The sequence below is a fragment of the Eleutherodactylus coqui genome, chromosome 7, assembly GCF_035609145.1.
Source record: "Eleutherodactylus coqui strain aEleCoq1 chromosome 7, aEleCoq1.hap1, whole genome shotgun sequence".
Lineage (NCBI taxonomy): Eukaryota > Metazoa > Chordata > Amphibia > Anura > Eleutherodactylidae > Eleutherodactylus > Eleutherodactylus coqui.
This window is the reverse complement of record NC_089843.1, coordinates 38,233,637-38,253,621: the sequence shown is the minus strand read 5'-3', so window position 1 is coordinate 38,253,621 and position 19,985 is coordinate 38,233,637. Positions and strand designations below refer to the sequence as shown.

At 45.9% G+C, this 19,985-nt stretch overlaps 1 protein-coding gene across 3 annotated transcripts in view; it reads right to left on the bottom strand.

Annotated features, from left to right (window-relative positions):
• Window positions 1-18,422, bottom strand: part of SMOX (spermine oxidase) — a 41,193-nt gene extending 22,771 nt beyond the window's left edge. Inside the window, exons 1-5 of one of the 3 annotated variants that reach the window (XM_066572936.1) lie at window positions 18,295-18,388; window positions 7,169-7,229; window positions 5,947-6,031; window positions 3,338-3,572; window positions 1,990-2,216 (exon numbers count right to left, since the gene is read on the bottom strand). In XM_066572936.1, the coding sequence (XP_066429033.1) occupies window positions 1,990-2,216; window positions 3,338-3,545 (435 nt within the window). In that variant the 5' untranslated portion in view covers window positions 3,546-3,572; window positions 5,947-6,031; window positions 7,169-7,229; window positions 18,295-18,388. Of the gene's footprint in view, window positions 1-1,989; window positions 2,217-3,337; window positions 3,573-5,946; window positions 6,032-7,168; window positions 7,230-18,294 lie in introns of all 3 variants that reach the window. The other 2 variants (XM_066572935.1, XM_066572933.1) reach the window with 2 other exon arrangements.
• Between the last annotated feature and the right edge of the window lie 1,563 nt (window positions 18,423-19,985).

Genomic DNA, 19,985 nt, shown 5'->3' with positions numbered 1-19,985 from the left:
CCTGGAGCAATCATGAAAAGAAAAAAAAGGCGCTGCAGATCTGGACAGGTGGGTATACAGCCTCTGGCTGGCACTGGGTCTGATTTTGCTGTTGGAATCAGACCTGGCCATGGGCATGAGGCCTTAGGCTGGTGGCCCACAAATGGGTTAGATTCTGCATGTGGGAGCCTGCAGTCGAATCTGGCCCTGTCCCCGTCTGGCGTCCGCTCGTCCCTGTTTAAATTTGTATTGTGGATGGACGCGGCAAACGTAGTTGGACGAGCGCAGTACAGATTTTTTTTTTTCCAATCTTTTTTTCCCCCGGAGCAATTGCTAGGCGTTGACACGTGTACCCGCGACCTGTCCGCAATGTCGATTGCAGATAAGTCAATGGAAGCCATCTGACCTTCATGGAAGCTGTCCGTGCAGAATCCGCACAAAAATTGAACATGCTGCGATTTTTCTTCTGCTATGTAGAAGGAAGAAGCGCTTTTGCATTGCTTGTTCCAAACGGTATTTGGTGTGGATGCGGACTACGGATCCCGCAATGCAAATCCATTCTTGTGCCACCAGTCTTACTGGTAGATTTTCCTACAGAATAGAAGCCCATTGTCGCTCCTTAATTTCATGGCAGTGGGCCTGTGACATAAGAGGGAGCACCCTCCCTCTTAACCTTATGCCATGAACCATGATCATCATGGCATGTACATGAGTGGCTGTCAGTCACAGTTGGCCCCCACTGCAGATGGCACAGGCTTGATGCCATCCGTAGGATGTAAATCTGCATAATTTAACAGGAACCCCTTCCTACCCAACTGAGGATGTTTATATACGTCCCACCATGGAAAGGGGTTCAAGGAAAAAAAAAAAAAAAAAGCGACAACCACACACCTAGAACATGCCTACACTGGTAATATATATGTTATCAGGGTACTAGAGGAGCCACCAGGCCAACATAATTATCCCCTGTCATTACAAGTGGGGTCACTGAAGATGCGTTTGGCCATTACTCAGTCACATCTATCCCATTTCATACAATGCCGGAAGAAAATCTCTTAACTTACACATAAAAGGTCAGACAGAAATATACCGAGGGATTAAACGGCGTGACGAGATGTTCAGGCTCATTAATATGACAACTATATGTGGATGCACCCATGATGACAAACACATTGTGACATCTCCTAATAGAAGGACGAGGCACTGCATTACTCAGAGGCTGAAGTCGCTGCAGTGATAACCGGATGGAAGAGATTTCCATGAAAGAACATTCTTGAGGCGATGCCGAGTGACGCGTTTGTTCTATTGGCGCATTGACATCTGACAGCCATAGTCATTGCATCTCCTCCTTGATTAAGTCATGCCCATGAATGAAACAGCGATACAACCACACTGCGGTTATAGGAAATATAAATATTCATTTGTATGGACCACTAATTCATTTCCTCTGGTGCCCCTTAGGTCCACCCAGCCGGATCTCGGTCTAGGTGGCAGCATCTTGTGGAGCTATGTGAATGGCCTTCCCATCAGTTTCCCCCACTACACAACCACTTAATTCCACTACTGTATGTTAGGAGCTTGGTTCTGGTATTGTATCAATGTACTGATGTTCGGTCATGCAATATTTATGTATTGAACTTGGCTCTGGTGCTGTATTTATGATGAGCTTGGTTTGTGCTGTATTTATGTACTAAACCTACTTCTGGCGCTGTATTCATGTTAGGAGCTTGGTTCTGGTACAGTATTTTTAACAGAACTGAGCTTTTCTAGTGTGGGTATGTTGCCATCTTGCTTGCTGCATTCTGAACAAGCAGAATACAAGCAGGCTGCCCATCAGTGCATTATATATAGTGTGTGGTGTGTGAAGATACAAAAAAAAAAAAAAAAAATCCATGCATAGTGCCATCTAACCCAAGGCCGGCACTGCTACATGGGGCTGGTATATTGGGAGCCACGAATATGAAAGATCACAAAAGCCCAACATCAGGCCACAGATTATGAAGGCCTCACCTCGTTATAAACATCACTGAATTCTTCAACCACATCTTTCGGGATCCTCCGCCCACTGCTGGTGAGGTAGTGAGCCACTCCGTTCTTGGAGTAAAGACTGATGCGCCCAACACTTCTCTCGCCATCTGTGGTTTCTTCCAGTAAGCCATTGTCTTCTGCTAGATGATAGATGGGGTTGCCATGTGAGCCGTGGATCCAGGTAGCTCCCAGTTCAAATGTAGCGTGTTCTAATGAGAACCAAGAAAGTCATCATTAAGCCATAAGGACAACGGCTGAGACCATACATGACTGCAAAATACCTTCTGCCCATCACCATCATACATAGTTTAACCGCTTAAAAGAGGCACTCCCATGTCCAAAGGATGGGCCGTAAAAATCTGATAGGTACGAGTCCTACTTTTGTCTCAAGAACTGTCCCACTTGCACCAGCCAGGGGGCAGCACATCCCACTATTTCTGTACTCCCAGCCACTACATATAGATGAGTACTGCCTTCTTTGCTACAAATTGCCAAGATTGAAACTCCTCTTTAAAGGGGTTCTCCAGGAGTAAACTACCAATGACCTGTCATGCTAGGTCATCAAGAGTTGATCAGTGTGGGTCCACCACTAAGGATCCAAGATGATCTGCTAACTGAAGTGACAGCAGCAGTTCGAGGAGTCTTCCTGTCACTGCAATTCATACTATGCACAGCGCCGGACATTATATAGTGGATGTGCCTGGTAATGCAGCTCAGTCCCATTCATTTTAATGGGTGTGAGCTACTCTCAGGCCAGGTGATGGAGAATCATCATGTCACATGCCCGAGAAGAGGTCGCAGTGCTTACTAAATAGACGTGGCCTCGTCAGTCAGCTGATTGGCAGTGATCCAGAGCGGCGATTTCTTATGACCTATCCTGATCATATGTCAAACAGTTTAGTGCTGAAAAAACCCTTAAGGGTTCAACCTAAAATGATAATGAGGAGCGCAGACATTTAAAAAAAAATTTAAACTCTTTTCAGATAGGTTGATAGAGGCGAGTCTAAAACTTTGAGGGCCGGATTGAAAAATGTGGCCCTGCATCCAGCCAAGCACTTTTGCCCCTTCACTAACAGTTAATGGTGGTCTCAGTACATAGACCTCCTCCAATTAGTCCCATAACGTCCGGTCAGCCACTGCTCCATTCAACCCCCTTCTCATTGTAGTTGGTTATTGAGATGGAATATGGACTTTCCACCCGTTCTACATTTGGGAGGCGGCCCCATCCTCATAAATCCGTCACTGATCCCATTGCACAATACATAATCATCGGTGATAACAGACAGAACTACACAAAAGGACAATTCCATAAAAAGCAATCGATGCTCACCAAGTTTTAAACTTTGAACTCTGCCTCCAATTCGATCAGATGCCTCAAGGATCGTAACATCCGAGAATCCTTTCTCAAGGAGAAATTTTGCAGCGGACAGGCCTGCAAGCCCCGCCCCAATAATCACTATTCGCGGCTGTCGGGTTCTCCGTGGGCTACTACTAAGAGGATCATCAGTGCTGTCTGAAGATATGTCACAACTTTGCATGCCGTCCAAGCTCTTCTTTTAGTTGTCCTAAACAAAGAAGAAAGATTTCAGTCTTCCAATTATAGCGAAAGAATAACCAATAATGACCAAATTAAAGGGGAACGCAATCCTGAAGTCACGTAGAACAGTCCATCAAAAAAGTCCATAAGTTTTGGATCATTGTCTGAACAATTTTTCTTACGGAGGTTCCACAACAGCGTCTGTAGATGTACAAGTGTAGCAATCATTAATGTAACTTGTGCATCGTTATAGAACTACAATGTAGTAAGTTGAAAGAATTAAAAAAAAAATAAAAAGGGGGGGGGGGGGGGGGGTTCCAGGTAGCGTCCGCTGTTTGAGCCAGTCCCCCTGGGGTCAGAGTGGAATCCGCTGCGCCAATCGCTGTTTAGTGTCCGGCACTTGTAATTGCAGACAGTTTCTATTTCAACGAGACCCTAGCCTGCAACTATGAGCACCGGCCACTACACGGGGGTTGGAGCAGCTACATCTGTAGGGCCATCATGTGACCTCTATGAACATTAGAGAAACATATCATGATTACGAGTCATTTATGTGGTCATACAGTACGAAAAACAACCCAGTTTTGCAGTTCAGGGTTTGTTGATCCTGCGGGTTTTAGTGCAGATTCTGCATCCCATTCATTGGAATGATGACCCGTCTCATTACCTTCACGACTTTGATTTTCTGCTACGGATTGGACATCAACGTGGGGGTTGATAGACAACAGTACACACACAACTACTGACATGTCAGTTATTAAAGCAGAATCTATGTTGGATTGGGCTGTGTGAACATCTCCTTATGACGGTGATACATATACCTGATTTTCTTTGTAAAGGGGTGTGCCATGTAGATGGGTTCAGAAGTAACAGGCTCACAGGATTTTGTACAATGTCTGTTATGTTCATTCAATATTCCTGGTTACAGTTATATTTTTTTGCTGCATAAGTGCGACCTCTAGTGGTCTTGTAATGCAATTGCTTTAAGTCTCTCCATAGAGTAATAGCCTGGGCTATGATTAGCTGCGGTGAGTCACATGGGCTGTGAGAACATCTGGGGCACACAGGCACTATAGAGAGGTGCACTGGCTCTAAGTATGGCATAGTTCATGCCAGAAGTGGTTACAGAGAGGATGTGGCTGACAGTTGGGTGCTTTAACAGATCCTTTCACATGGCCTATGGAATATAAGGGGAAGATCAGCAAGTTTTGGGTTATTCCCAAATCATCGAGATCAACAAAAGATGTCAGTGGCTACTCTTAGGTCATGCCGCTCCCATCGTTAGAATGTGTCCAACTGCGATACTCAGGACTTGATATGGGGATTCACGCAGGTGGAGAGTCTAGACTTGTATACACCTCGGACAATTACTGAGATTTAAAGAGATTTCCTTGTAATGGAGGGTGAGCGGAGCGCTTGCAGCTGTTGCCTAAAGGACTTTATTATACCTATGCAACACTTAGGAGATAACCACCAAAAACAGTTAAACATTGTATTCCAATACAAACGGTAATCAGCATCATGGCCGGCTCATTCGCTGTGTCCCACCGCTAGCCACTTTGCCTTATGATGCAGGAGTGCGACCGGACACACTTCCGGATACCAGAGCTGACCACCGACAGGAGAGAGGTCCCTCCCCACTATGAGCGCAGAGTTCATCCAGGAACCAGGTGAGCCCCTATCCCTGAACCTACTGGAGGGTCCCAACACCACCCAGTGGTCCTTTCTTTCTGCCAGTTCCGGATTGATTTTAGGTGGCTCAAATGGCCGTTGCCATCTTCAGACTACCTACTCACCCACAGTTCATTGACAGCACTGCTCATGTGATTACAGGATGGTACAATATGAAAATGCTGGCAGCCATCCTGGCTACCTAAAAAACTGCATCCCAATCTGGAGGATTGCTTTAATCTGAAATCTTTTTTCCATTCCCCCTCAGGCGTCATTCACAGAGTCCCTACAGATGCAGACTATAGAGCCGTAGGCACTCAGTGTGCCGCCGTATGGCGTCTGCTTACAGCAATTCTTTGCCAAGGTAGAAGCAATGCCTCTAGGGGTAAAATACCTTGATCAGAGAGCATCTGATGCAGCCATAGTTTATGTTCTTGTCCCACGTGAGACAAAAGAAATCTAATTGCTTAAAACATCCTGATTTTTATGAAAAATTTTGAAAACAAGTTAAAAAAAAAATAAAAAAAATATTCCTGCTTGCCAAAGAACATAGTTCTCCGTGACAGGAGGAAGAAGAAAAAAAAAAAAAAACCAGTACGCACCAAGTGTTTCAGAGAAGGAAAACAAATTAATTATGTTGTGAAAGATCCATCCGGCCTGTTCTTTGAGACACAGAAGAGAAGTTCAGGCTTTTATTTACCCGGCCGGCCCGCATTCACCCCCCAAATTACCGTGCTTAGAAATCGCCACTGCTGCTTATACACAATCTTGGCCCAACTCCCACCAAGGAGGAGGCAACCGGAGACTGCTGGAATCCTGGGGACAAAACGCCTCAACGACATCGTATTATTAGAGCAGAACGAGAAGACGAGAGAAGAAAAGCTTTTACCGTGTGAGAACAGTCTGTACCACCATAAACCAACGCCAGGAGAGGCTTTACTAAATTGTCATCAATTACCCTGACAGAACAAAAAGGACTTTTATTTAGTCTGGTAACTTTACATTTACAATCCCGTATACCCGGCTACTCACAAAAACAGGCAAAAACACAAAGGAGAACTCCTAAGGACCCTTTATTAACTTTGTCCCCATGACAACACTTCCTGTTTTGTGCTTTGGTAGGCTCAGTGTTACCGTAGGAAACGGAACTCACAGCAACTAAACAGATTAGTCATGTGCAGATATAGCAGAGTTTACAGCCACTGTGATACGTTATCACAGAACGTTATCTTAAAAAGGGGACGTAGCACAAGTGACTTATCACCAATCCTAAGGTGACCAGATTTTCCTAGGGTCAAGGTGGGAGGGGGTGTGGTCAGGGGCGGGGCTTATCACAACACGTGATTTTATCTCATACTATGCGGCGCTCCCCCCTCACCTCCTCTGTAGGCTTCCTGCTGTCAGCACTTCCCGGCTTCTGGTTCCCAGTGACCTGTGGCCTCACCTGACCAGGCTGCTGGGAACCAGAAGCCGGGGAGTGCTGACAGCAGGAAGCCTATGGAGGAGGTGAGGGGGAGCACCCCATAGTCTGAAATTAGTTGCAGATACCTGGCTGATTTTGAGTCAAAATCTGTACGAATGGTATGGATTTTGACTATCGGATGCAGAAATGCTACGTAATTTGAGCGAGAATTTTTCGCCATTGGCCATCCACAGCAGTTTTTGCCACGTGTAAAACACACCTCAAGTCCGTTTGAGGTATGCTGCCACTTGCAGGGTGGCCTCAATAGTAATAGTGTCCCCTATATAGTCTCCAGTAGTAATAGTGACTCCCACAGTGGCCCCAGTAGTAATAGTGTCCTCTGTATCAGCCTCAGTAGTAATACTATTACTACTGGGGACGATATGGGGGACACTATTACTAATAGTGTTCCCTATAATGGACCCCAGTATTAACAGTGACCCCTACAGTAGCTCCAATACTAATAGAGTCTCCTTGAAACTCATACTCACCTCCTCCTGGTATTCAGAGCGCCGCTGCCCCTCTTCTCAGCACTGCTCCTCCTACCTTCTCCTGCGGAACCAAAGAGAAGAGGTCAGGAAAGGAAGATCATGGATGCACACATTGCCGTCAGTGTGTGCATCCGGCCGCAGCAGCAGTAAGTGATTACCAGCCAAGGAGCTGCAGCACCCAGCTTGTAATCACCTTCATGGTGACCCCACGTCCTGAAAGCGGGACAGATTTGCCGAAATTGGGACTGTCCCACCTAAGTCAGGATGTTACGATAGGTGATAAGGGTCTGACCTGTGGGGTCTCCCCACTGGAACACCAATATATCCCATTTCCCCCTTGTTACCACAGCTATGAGGAGATTGACCAGACCACAGACACAGGGCCACTGCTCCAACCATTGCAATGGGGTTGATGGAAAGAGTAGAGTACAAGTGCTCCACGATCTCCGGTAGTCCCATTGCACAGGACCATTGCACCACTTACTCAACTCTCTTCTTTGGCAGGTGTAGTGAGCCTGCAGCGAGGTCAAGAGGGGGAATTGGGACCCCTATTCTTGGCATCGGGGGGAGGGTGCAACAGTGAAACCCCCATTGATCAGGCGATAAAGGGTCTTTACCACAAGTCATAGTAGAGCAGTTGAAGGCCAAATAAATTGTGGCACACTGTTAAGAGTCACATTTAACTTTGCTACATCTGTCGAGTTTCTGGCACTGAAAGAGTGACCAATTGGTAGGACAAAATTGAGCTACCACGTCAGAGGATGCCCTGTGATGTGGCACCGCTGCAACGCTAACTGCTACTACTGAGCCTCATGGACCACCCCTATGGATTCAGTTATATCCAAACATCCTGCCCAACCCCCTTTAAAGGGGTTCTACCAGAAATACAACTCAATCCACAGAAGAGTCGAATACTTGGTGATCGAGGCAGCTCTCACCACTGAGACCCCCCACCAGTCCCAAGAACAAGCATCCCGTGTCCTTCCATCATCCTCACCGCAGGGTTACTGCACCCCCTACATGCATACGCAATGGTGCTCCAATGGGACTGCAGAGAAAGCCAAGCACTTGGGTATTTCCGTCAGCCCCATTAAAATGAATGGAGCGCTGACCACACATACAAAGCCAGCACTCCATTCGGATGTCACTGTGTGAGGGGGAGGGGGGGGATCGAAGTGACAGGCAGATGGGGCTACAGGACCCCCATTCTCAAGACCATTGGGGGTCACAGTGGTAAGAACCCACCAGTCACCAAGTTATCCTCTGTCCTGTGGATAAGGCATCATAACTTGTAATTCTGGTACAACCCCTTTAAGTCTATTAACCAGGACACTAACAGTTAATAGCACAAACCTGAATCCGGATATATTACAACATCGCCATGCTGAGAGATTACCTCCAAAGCAAACAGTCGGATGACGCACTCTGTGAATAATGCATACATCACTTCCCGGGAGGAACACCTCACGTCATACGGGAGAGCAAGGGGCAAAGATTAGAGATGTACTGAGACTAAGGGTCTTCAAGGCACAATCCTCAATAATCCTGCCTATGTAAAGGCACACTCCATTTATGACTGTTTATGAAGCAGGAGGCTCAGGATGAGCATACATCCCAGTGTGGCAGAGAGGGATGAGAGAAGGACCCTGTACTTAGACACTGGATTGGGGTGCTGCATGAATTCATATGTGGAATCCTGAAGGGTGATTGAGATACAGATAACACATTTGGCGGGCATGACCATTGCAGTTTAGATTGCCACCTATCAGGCATACCGGCCAAGGTAAAAGCAGTTGTGGTTTGGGGTATGGTACGACTTATCCCAACACATGTTTTTAACCTCTGATCTATTGAAGTTGTTGGACCCCCCAACTGATATACCATCATCTTCTAAGCTGAAAAAACATTTAATGCCGGATTAACAAATATGGTGGAATATCAAATCCTCATAATATATAGTGCACTATGCTATGGTATTTCCCTCCATTCATCCTGCAAATGTCAGTAGAGTTCTCTCAAAAGTAAATGGATGCTGATTATATATCCTGACCCGACATTCCAGTTCATCCCAAAGATGTTCAGTAGGGTTGAAGTTGTGACTCTGCAGTCTGATCCAATCGTGGAACATCCATATCCTCAAACCAGTATCAAACAGTGTTGGATCTGTGACAAGACATGCTGTCCCAATTGGAAGCATGACTGACCATTCCCAGAGCATTCCCAGGTTGTCGGCAGAACATTGTCTTGAGTGTCAAGATACACCTCTGCTTCATGGTTCTTCTCATTGCAGCTAACGGACCGAAACCATGCCACATAAAACATCCCCAGACCATAACGGAATGTCCATTGTACTTAACTGTTGGCACAGGAAGGGTATTGTTTCTCCTTAGGGAGAGCGCCAGAAGGTGTAAGGATACTTCTAAGACCATGCATGCACCTCTGAGAAATATACGCATGAACAATACGTCTACAGCGCCACCTATTGGAAGGCAGCATTCCTGCAAGTCAGTGTCAGGCATTTTAAGAAGCATTTGCATATGTCCCAGAGGAGCATGCATGGCCTTATAAGTCTCAACACCTTTTAGGTGCTCTCCTTAAGAACAATACCCTTCCTTACCCACATCTATAGGCCTCTCACTAGCCAAGCCAAAAACCTGTTGCACGCTGATAAGGGGCAATCACCCCAAAACAGCTGTCTGTATGATTATCCTCCACTTCTAAAGACTGTTGGCCTCACAATTCCCAGTTATTGCAATGCTTGTTAAAAAGTCTGACATTGACTTGCAGGAATGCTGCCTTCCAATAGGTGGTGCTGTAGAGGTATTTTCTCATCTTCCCATTAACGGTTGGTGCAATACGCAGAACGCGTTCACCAGGCATCTTCCACACCCAGGTATATTCATCTGATATGAAGATGGAGTAGTGCTATTTAATCACTGCATAGAACGTTCTCTCTGCTTAAAGGGATTGTCCCGCGAAACAAAGTGGGTCTATACACTTTTGTATGGCCATATTAATGCACTTTGTAATGTACATTGTGCATTAATTATGAGCCATACAGAAGTTATTCACTTACCTTGCGCAGTCCGGTCTTCTCCCTTCTGAATGGGGCCGCTCGTGCCAGAGAGCTGCTCCTCGTAGCTCCGCCCCGTCACGTGTGCCGATTCCAGCCAATCAGGAGGCTGGAATCGGCAATGGACCGCACAGAAGACCTGCGGTCCACCGAGGGTGAAGATCCCGGCGGCCATCTTCGCAAGGTAAGTAAGAAGTCACCGGAGCGCGGGGATTCGGGTAAGTACTATCCGTTTTTTTTTAAACCCCTGCATCGGGTTTGTCTCGCGCCGAACGGGGGGGGGGCTATTGAAAAAAAAAAATAACCCGTTTCGGCGTGGGACAACCCCTTTAACAGTCGGCGCTACATGCATCATTGTAGCTAGACGAATGGATCTTTGAGAGGACTTGCCTGATGTTTGCAGGATGAATACAGGGAAATACCAGCTGAAGTGTATCAGGTGTTAGTAGAAAGTATGCCAAGGAGAGTATGCAATGTCATTAGGGCCAAAGGAGCCCCACTAAGTATTAACATATGGGAATAAACTACTTTGACTCTTCGCTCATTGTCCAATTACTGTCGGCAGGATAGTATATATAAAACCATAGAGATTCAGAGGCTTCAGCGGAGCTACTGTATTGGAAGGGAACCCAAATTACCATGGAACCCAGCTCTGACTCTTCTGAAGCAGGAAGAGACTTATTCAATGAGTAGCCAAGCCTTGACCCCCAGTGAGATCTGCAGAATGAAGATCTGCCAGATGGCGTGTTATTTCCATCAAGACTGAGGGAGGGTGGAATTGGGGAGATCTCATTGGCGCAATTGACCGGACCAATGAACATGTTTTACAGCAGGTTTGGGGGTAGTTGGTCCAAGATTTCTTGTCCTTTCATTGGTTCGTCCAATCTCAATTTGTGCCATCGATCACCATGTCCAACCTAGATGTTATCCACTTAGCATTGGAAACGCAAAAGTGATTCTGAGCCACTTGTTGTAACCCCTTAGTGACCAAGCCTGCTTGCACCTTAATGACCAGGCCAAGTTTTAGAAATCTAATGTGTCAAATTAACATAAAATAACTCTGTAAATCCGGACGTTGTTTTTTCAAACACATTTAGGGCGCTTGCACATGAGCGGAAATTCCGCGGCGGGACTTCCGCCACTGGAAGCCTGCATAGGATTGCGTTAACAAACGCAATCCTATGCAGACGGCCACAGTTTGGCCGCGCGAAATCTCGTGCGGCAAACAAACCGCGGCATGTCATTCACCCACTGCCGGTTCCGGTCTGCACATTAAACAGCCGGAGCCGCGGGCGAGTACACGCTGGTCCCTGCAGGCACTTGGGTCGGATCCTGCGGCGAGAATCCTCACCGCCGGATCCGACCGTCTGCAGGAAGCCTTAGGTGGTACAATTTGTATGACCCCGCCGATGCAGAATCCCCCCCCCCCTACTCTCAATGCTCTCGTATTGAGGGGGAGGGGATTCCACCATGGTCTTCCCTGCCTCTACTTTCGTGCCATGTGGCGCTGACTCCGAGGCAGGGAAGTCGCTGCAGATTTTCTGACATTCCGATGAAAATCTACCCCATGTGGCTCTAGCCTTACTGCGCCTGCCATTTTGCTGGAGCAGGGGTGGGGAACACAGATCGGCAGTGAGGAAAATCAGGGAGGGATCCACTTTTGCGTTTCATCTCCCTTTACCGTTCTGATCGGGGAGGTGAGGTGAAGCTTCACTTATGATTTTTTTTTTAATTTATTTTTTTTCATACTTTCCATGAGATCGCCACTATCGCTGATAATAGTGAACTCATGCCTGGGGACGGCAAACAGAGGTCAGGAGGTGGCGACGTCCGAAGTCATCTTTCAGACAAGGATTTCATATAGACTATATCTTCGAGAAAACACACGTCTCTTTTCTTAAAGGGGTTGTCCCGCACCGAAACTGGGTTTTTTTCAATAGGCCCCCCGTTCGGCGCGAGACAAACCCAATGCATGTGTTAAAAAAAACAAAACGTTTAGTACTTACCCGAATCCCCGCGCTGCGGCGACTTCTTCCTTACCTTACTAAGATGGCCGCCGGGATCTTCACCCATGATGCACCGCGGGTCTTCTCCCATGGTGCACTGTGGGCTCTGTGTGGTCCATTGCCGATTCCAGCCTCCTGATTGGCTGGAATCGGCACACGTGATGGGGCGGAGCTACGAGGACCAGCTCTCTGGCACGAGCGGCCCCATTCACCAGGGAGAAGACCGGACTGCGCAAGCGCGTCTAATCGGGCGATTAGACGCTGAAATTAGACGGCACCATGGCGACGGGGACGCTAGCAACGGAACAGGTAAGTGAATAACTTCTGTATGGCTCATAATTAATGCACGATGTACATTACAAAGTGCATTAATATGGCCATACAGAAGTGTATAACCCCACTTGCTGCCGCGAGACAACCCCTTTAAGCATGGCATAAAGTATCAACGGGGAAACGTCAAATGTCTTACTGGACGAGGAAAGCATCCAAAATCTATGTATTGGATTAAAAAAATTGGAGGAAATGTCCTGAAACCTACAGTGGATATTCCCAGTTATCTGGGGAAGTTGAACATACAGCATGTTCATTTACCAGCTAGTATGGCTGCCATCTAATGGCTACACAAGTAAGGGCAGGTTGGTAGCTGTATGGCAGACCTGCCTACAAACTGCCACTCCCAGGACCTTAAAAAAAATATAAAAAGTTGAATGAAGGTTTGAGAATTATATAAAACTTGTAATAAAAGCAGAGTGTACCAGGTATGAAACGAAGCACTGATGCATTGTGTACAGGAACCCGGGATCATTGCCAAAGTGTCGAATCCTTTATATAACCCTAGACGTGTAGTAGCACTGCCTAGAGAATGCGGAGCTCCACCAGATTACTGTATGAAATTACCAATCCTTTGTAGTGCTCCCATAATCTGTGATCGGGGGTAACTCTACCCAAAGACATTCAGGACAATTTTCCCATGCAAGTTTTGTGCATTGCGATACGCACAGACATACATTTCCATGTAAAATCTTCCTCTTGCAGCGATGCTCTGAGACAAAAAAAAATAAAAATGCAGCACGTTCTATTTTTCTGCAAGATTGGCGAAAAGTCATCCATTATTTGCTATGGACGAGTTAAAAGATTGTAACACATTTGCATGCATGAACTGAAGCAGGTCCTATTTTCACGGGCTTCACTCTGCGGCGTGCGAGTTGCTCCCGAGATTCTTGAGTACAACTCTTTTGCCCAAGTAAACCTAGAGTAATGTGTTACTCAGGAAGACTAGACCTGGATAGGTGAGAACTCGAGATACACCTATGCATACAGCTGAAGTTAGAATCTAGATTGCAAATCTAGAATGTAAAGACATGGGTAGAAACAGACAACGTAACAGTCACAACACAGATTGACTACTTGCGGGACAGGATGGTGTGTGTCGTACGCAGAAATATTATAGCAATCCTATAGAAGTCACAGAAACGAGCAATACGCTTCAGTCATAGAACCCACCGTACTACTGAATAACTCAACCCCAGCAGTGGTGGTCACCTGCATACAGTCCGGAAGTAATGCAAGTGTTATATAATATCTTATCCGCAACTGGCGGATGAATAAGAATCTGTTGGCTTGAGCATGCATGTTTTTTTTTTTTAACCTGTCAGGCATGCACTTAAGTCACTGTCCATGTGCACAAATTGGTTTTTTTCTGAGGGTCGACCTCACTTACGCATCTCCAGTGCGTTTGGTACCATAGCATAGGCGCAGAGTGTTTGGACGTCTGTTGGGAGTACGCCGATGCACACTCTGTAGCTGAAGCCCCTACAGCTTTGTTCTTAAAGGGGTTGTCCCGCGCCGAAACGTTTTTTTTTTTTCTTCAATAGCCCCCCCGTTCGGCGCGAGACAAACCCGATGCAGGGGTTTAAAAAACAAAAGCATAGTACTTACCCGAATCCCCGCGCTCCGGTGACTTCTTACTTACCTTGCGAAGATGGCCGCCGGGATCTTCACCCACGGTGGACCGCAGGTCTTCTCCCATGGTGCACCGTGGGCTCTGTGCATTCCATTGCCGATTCCGGCCTCCTGATTGGCTGGAATCGGCACACGTGACGGGGCGGAGCTACGAGGACCAGCTCTCCGGCACGAGCGGCCCCATTCAGAAGGGAGAAGACCGGACTGTGCAAGCGCGTCTAATCGGGAGATTAGACGCTGAAATTAGACGGCACCATGGAGACGGGGACGCTAGCAACGGAACAGGTAAGTGAATAACTTCTGTATGGCTCATATTTAATGCACAATGTACATTACAAAGTGCATTAATATGGCCATACAGAAGTGTATAACCCCACTTGATTTCACGGGACAACCCCTTTAAGCAATGTAGGTTCAGATGCATTACGAGGCCATGCTTATCAGTTTCAGGCTCAATCCTTTTTCCTGCCACTGGCCCTCTCTAGCAGGCACAAAATCTCCAGGCCAAGTCTCACATGGCTCCCTCAGTTGCTTTCTCACTCCTTTTGCAGCGCTCTCTCCCTGCAATGCAGTCTCTTAAGGCTGAGTACCACTGTGATCGCTCTCCAGCTTGTCACTCTCATATCTGGTAACCGAATCCTACAGTTTACACCCAAACACAGAGGTTGTGCCCTTCTCTATCATCCCAAGTCCTCCAGACATCCCATGTGATCTCTGCAGCCAATGGGGAGTAGTATGCAATACTCTATAGAGAAATACATAAAATGCAGTAATGTATGGTGGCCAGAGAATGCTGCACTTGTACCATCCAAGAAATCATCATTTGAGCCCCTCACATATGGTAGTTATTGAAGTAGAAGAGTAGACTGCCCATCACTGCATTTCTAGATTACTGAATCCCACCACCTTGTATAGAGGAACTTGCAGATACTCAAGGCTTTAGGAATCAGAAGTTTGGATCAATGTCCAGATTTCACTTTCCAGTGCAGCTGAATTCACTGACTTTTTCCAAGGTCCTTTTAGGGACCTTTCACACACGGTGAATTCTGTATCAAAATCCGCCAGCTATCCACCGATTTTGATGCAGAACTGAAAATGGCTTAAAACCAGCCTGCAATTCTGCATCAGAATCTGCAGTTAGACCTGTGGAATTCCAAAGCTGCAGATTTAGATGCGTCCTAATTCCATCCAGCGTGAAAGGTCCCTTAGAGAACTGCTTTCTAAGCAGCAGGTTCTCAAGGGTTTACTGATAGATTAATTGGCTTCCCATAAAACAATCCCTACTGCATGTGCAAAATCTGGAAAGGAGTTCAGAAGACGCCACGTGAATAAGAAGAGTTGGTGCAATCTTCTGTTGGTCTCCTGCAGTCCTAAAATATACTTAATCTCACACATGTGGTCAAATAGTAACAAAGCTTCTGGGCATTGTGTAATGTTCTCCATAGAATGACATAATGTGCACCATGTAATCTTCCAGCAAACCCCCCTCTCCTACGCCCCTTCCTTCCACAGAGGAAGGGTCATACAAGGACAAAACGCCACGTACTGTACTTTAAGGATTGCTCGTCTGACTCAGCACTGGGGTTGTCACACATACCAACCTTTGCCATATGACGCAAGGAAGGCTCAGGTACAGGTCATAAAACACAGGTGAGGGCATATATTAAGGTTTGGTCTGCAGAACATGAAGTTCACAATGTTGCATTGTGCCACTGAATGGAATGGACATCGATGTGGTCTTTTTGTGACTCAATTGTCACCAAAAATAAAAACTTGCTGATCAGCAAGTCATAGATAACCTGCCCGTTCACACGGGTCCAGGGGCGCAACTATAGAGGGCGCAGGGGATGCGGTTGCACCCGGGCCCAGGAGCCTTAGGGGGCCCATAAGGCCTCTCTTCTCCATATAGGTCCAGTACTATGAATAAAGCATTAGAGTTTGGGGGCCCTGTTACTGGTTTTGCATTGGGGCCCAGAAGCTTCAAGTTATGTCTCTGTGCAGCATGGTTTAGGTATGGGTACAGATACAGATAGGGGGGAAGCCGCCCAGCTCACGTTTTGCATCAGGGCCCCTGAGCCTTTAGTTACGCCCCTGCACGGGTCAATAGTCACCTGGGCTTTAGGGGAGCTAAAAAGTAAGCTACTCCAACAAGTGAGTAACTTCTCATTCAGTAAGCTGTCGGTGGCAGCTTGTAAATGGGTCAGCTTTCGCAGTTTCCAGCGATTTTGGCCCAGTTTAAAAGAGGTAACTTAAGGCCACTCTCACACAGTCGGCAAAACGCCGTAAATTGTGATCACAGCATTTTGCTGCGTTCCTTCCGGCATTTTACTTCGTCCAACACTGGCTTTTAACACGCCCAATAAGTGTGAGGGGTGCTGATGAGGTGCGTTAAAAAAAACAATAGAGCAGACAGCAATTACAAATTACAGTGTTAGAAGTCAATGGGAGAGTTCTGCCGCAGCATTCAGAACACCCCAGTAAAAAGCACACGTGTGAGACTGGCCTAAGACAGCAGTCGGCCAATGCAGCTATTCTTCCCAACTCCCCTATATACATCCATCTGAAATGATCAGGTTTAGCCAACTTACGTTACATCTATGTGGACATGAAAGTCACATTTCACTCTACGTTCAAAAACCAGATGCAAGCGGAACCATAAGCGGTTATCACTCGTTACCGGCATCAGTGTAGTCAACTACGCTATGCTGTCTGACACAAAGGCGCAGAAGCCCTATTGTTTATGTTTGACTAATGGAAGCCAATGGGTCCAATCAAAGGCCCCTCTGAATACCATGTTCTGGTTTAACCCGGGAACAGTGAAAGACGAAGCATCTCCTGTATAGGGGCAACTCTACCCACATTTTAAGATCTGACCCCGAATGGCCAATTATTCCAAAAATATATTTGCAAAAAAAAAAAAAATTTCTATAGGTTATTACTACACTTTACACCCGGGTAGCGTTACATAAGCAAACCCCCACGATAAGACTGCATCCCCTTGTGCTGCACAAAGATACAAAACTGAGGTCCTTACAGATGTAGCAAATGTCAACTTGACATTGAATGCATTATACTGCACTACCACGCTGTTAGTTATCATGATGCACCAGTCATGTTAACGATTGCTCTATCGGTATACAGGCCGCCGGGAACAGATGTTAACGCTTGACATTAATATCTGATCACTCTCACACTACAGATGCGGCTTAAACGATGGATTTTATAACATTTAATGGCAGCCGCAAAAATCTTGTATATTCAGGAAATGGGAAGCTTAGTGAACCGGGAACACGGAGCGAGAAATTAAGATTAGAACCATGGAATTCACAAAAAAAAAAAAAAAAAAAAAAAAAAAAAAAAAAAATTTAAAAAAATTTATATAATAAATTGGAGGAGAGGTCAAATATAATAAGAGAAATCCAGACATCATGCTATACACGTCACCGACAAAAGAACAGCGCAGTGCTGTTTACACCATTGAGTTTACAGAAAATGAGGTCACAGGAATCAGAAAGAATAAAATCCTTCAGTCGGAAGCAGAGATAGCAAAGGGAGGCGACAAAAGACGGACAGGATTTTAACAGAGAACCCCCCCCCAATACAACAACCCCTTGTCTTGTAGTAAGGGACCTGGTCTCCCCCCTCCCCTACCTGGACAGCTCGCCTTACAAGTGGCACCAGCGACTGAACAGCCCCCCAACTGGGACCCTACTATCACTATATAATATCACCAACATATTCCGCAGTGCTTTCCAGTCAACAGGAGCGTAATACACACCTGCGGGTCCATAATAAAATGGGCTGATTACAAGTACAGGCTTAGATTAAACATGTAACCATGAAACTGAGTGTGCAAGCATTCTGGGAAGAGGAAGAATAGGCGAGTGTGTGGCTGGTGGGTACAAGGCAGCACAAGACACTGGTGTTATGGAAATACAGCCAATATGTAGCAACCATAAAAGATACATAAATACTGATATGGACACATTGTATCAAATAGAGGGAGGGGGCTGTGTGTTCCCTGGCGCTCTCCCAGGGCTGGCACACACAGGGTTAGTCTATGCAGATAATGCCCAGCTCTGTACCTTCCTCCTCTGCTCCTGGCTGCTCTCTCCTGTTTGCTGCAGTCTCTTTGTCCTGCTCAGTGCTCAGCAGTCCACTATCACTGCATGGAGCAGCCCAGGCTCTGTTTATCAGTGTGCAAAACCCTCCCCCTGACTCAGGAAGCGTCCTCCTCCCTCCAGCTCAGCACCCCTCCCCTCATATATAATGAATGAATCCTCCTCCACCCCTTATGCGTAATGAGTGTATCCGCCCCAGCAGGCGCACAACCTCTTCCACTCCTATAGAATGCTGATTCACCAAAAATCGGGCAAAAGCCAAGCTGATTTCTTCATACGTGAAGTGACCTACAAGAGCCAGAATGACACGGAAAGACAGAAGAACTGAATGCCACAGGATGGAAGTTTACGTCCTGGCTGCCTGGTACTTAGGGTGCATTCACATGAGCGCATATACGGTGTGTTTTTGCGCCCAATCGTATATACGTGACCATCTGAGGCGTTAGTTTCCAATGTATTCGTTCGCATAGGCGATTTTACGGCGCGTAAAAATGGCACCCTGCAGAAAACAGAACATACGCGACCGAAATACGCGCCAACGCATATTCGATAGCCGAAAAATAGTTTGAAAAGTAGGAACAAACTTTCTAGCTATAGTCATGATCGCCGAAAAACGTTCTTTCCGGCGAGTATACGCTGCGAATGTAAATACGCCTACGCTCGTGTGAATGCACCCTTAAGGCAATAGGACGTAAACTTACGTGCCATGCATGCCATTTGCAGCAGAAGTCGACTATCTCCAGTGTTGATTGGTGAGAGAACTGATCCCCGCTCTTAACCCCTTACATGCCACAATCTATGTTGATTGCCGCATTTAAAGAGTTTGCAGAGGGAGCGTGCTCCCTATTACGTCATCGCAATGTTGCAACAAAGGTCTAATGGGACACCATGGGAACTGCACACCATTGCCCAGCGGTCGGGTCTGCCATGAAATATGATCACTGCCAATAGCGATAATACAGTGCAGCACAGATGTACTGCAATGTATTATCATTGCAATAATATGATCACAGGATCAAGTCCCTTACAGGTACCTAAAAAATGTGTAACAAAAGAAAACCTTTTTTCCAACTTCCTCCCTGTAAATGTAAAATAAAAAATCTGTAACGCCCTGAAGAATAGCATGAACACACCATTTATGCGGCATAGCAAAAAATGTAAAAGAAAAAGTAAAAAAACTGAGACAAAAGGGAGCTTATTTTGTTCACTTTGCCTCCCAAAAAATGCAATAAAAGTGATCAAAAAAGCTGTTTGTACCCCAAAATAGCACCAAATAAAACACAAAAATACAAACCCTCATAGGGTTCCGTTAATGGAGGAATACAAATTTGTGGAACTTTAAATGCATCAATAAAAAGAAAAATATTAATTAAAAAAAAGGATTTTTATTGTGCAAATGTGGAAAAACACAGAAAAAAATATAATATTGGTATCATCATAATCGTACCAACTTGCAAAAAAAAAATGTATCCTGTCATTTATGCTGCATGTATCTCATTTTAAAAAATACCCACAAAAAACAATGGCAGAATTGAGGTATTTTTATCTCCCCCCTCCAAAAAAATGTAATAAAACTCATAAAATGGTGCTAATGAAAACTAAAGTTCGCCACACAGAAAAAGAAGTCCTCATATGACCATGTCGATGTAAAAAAT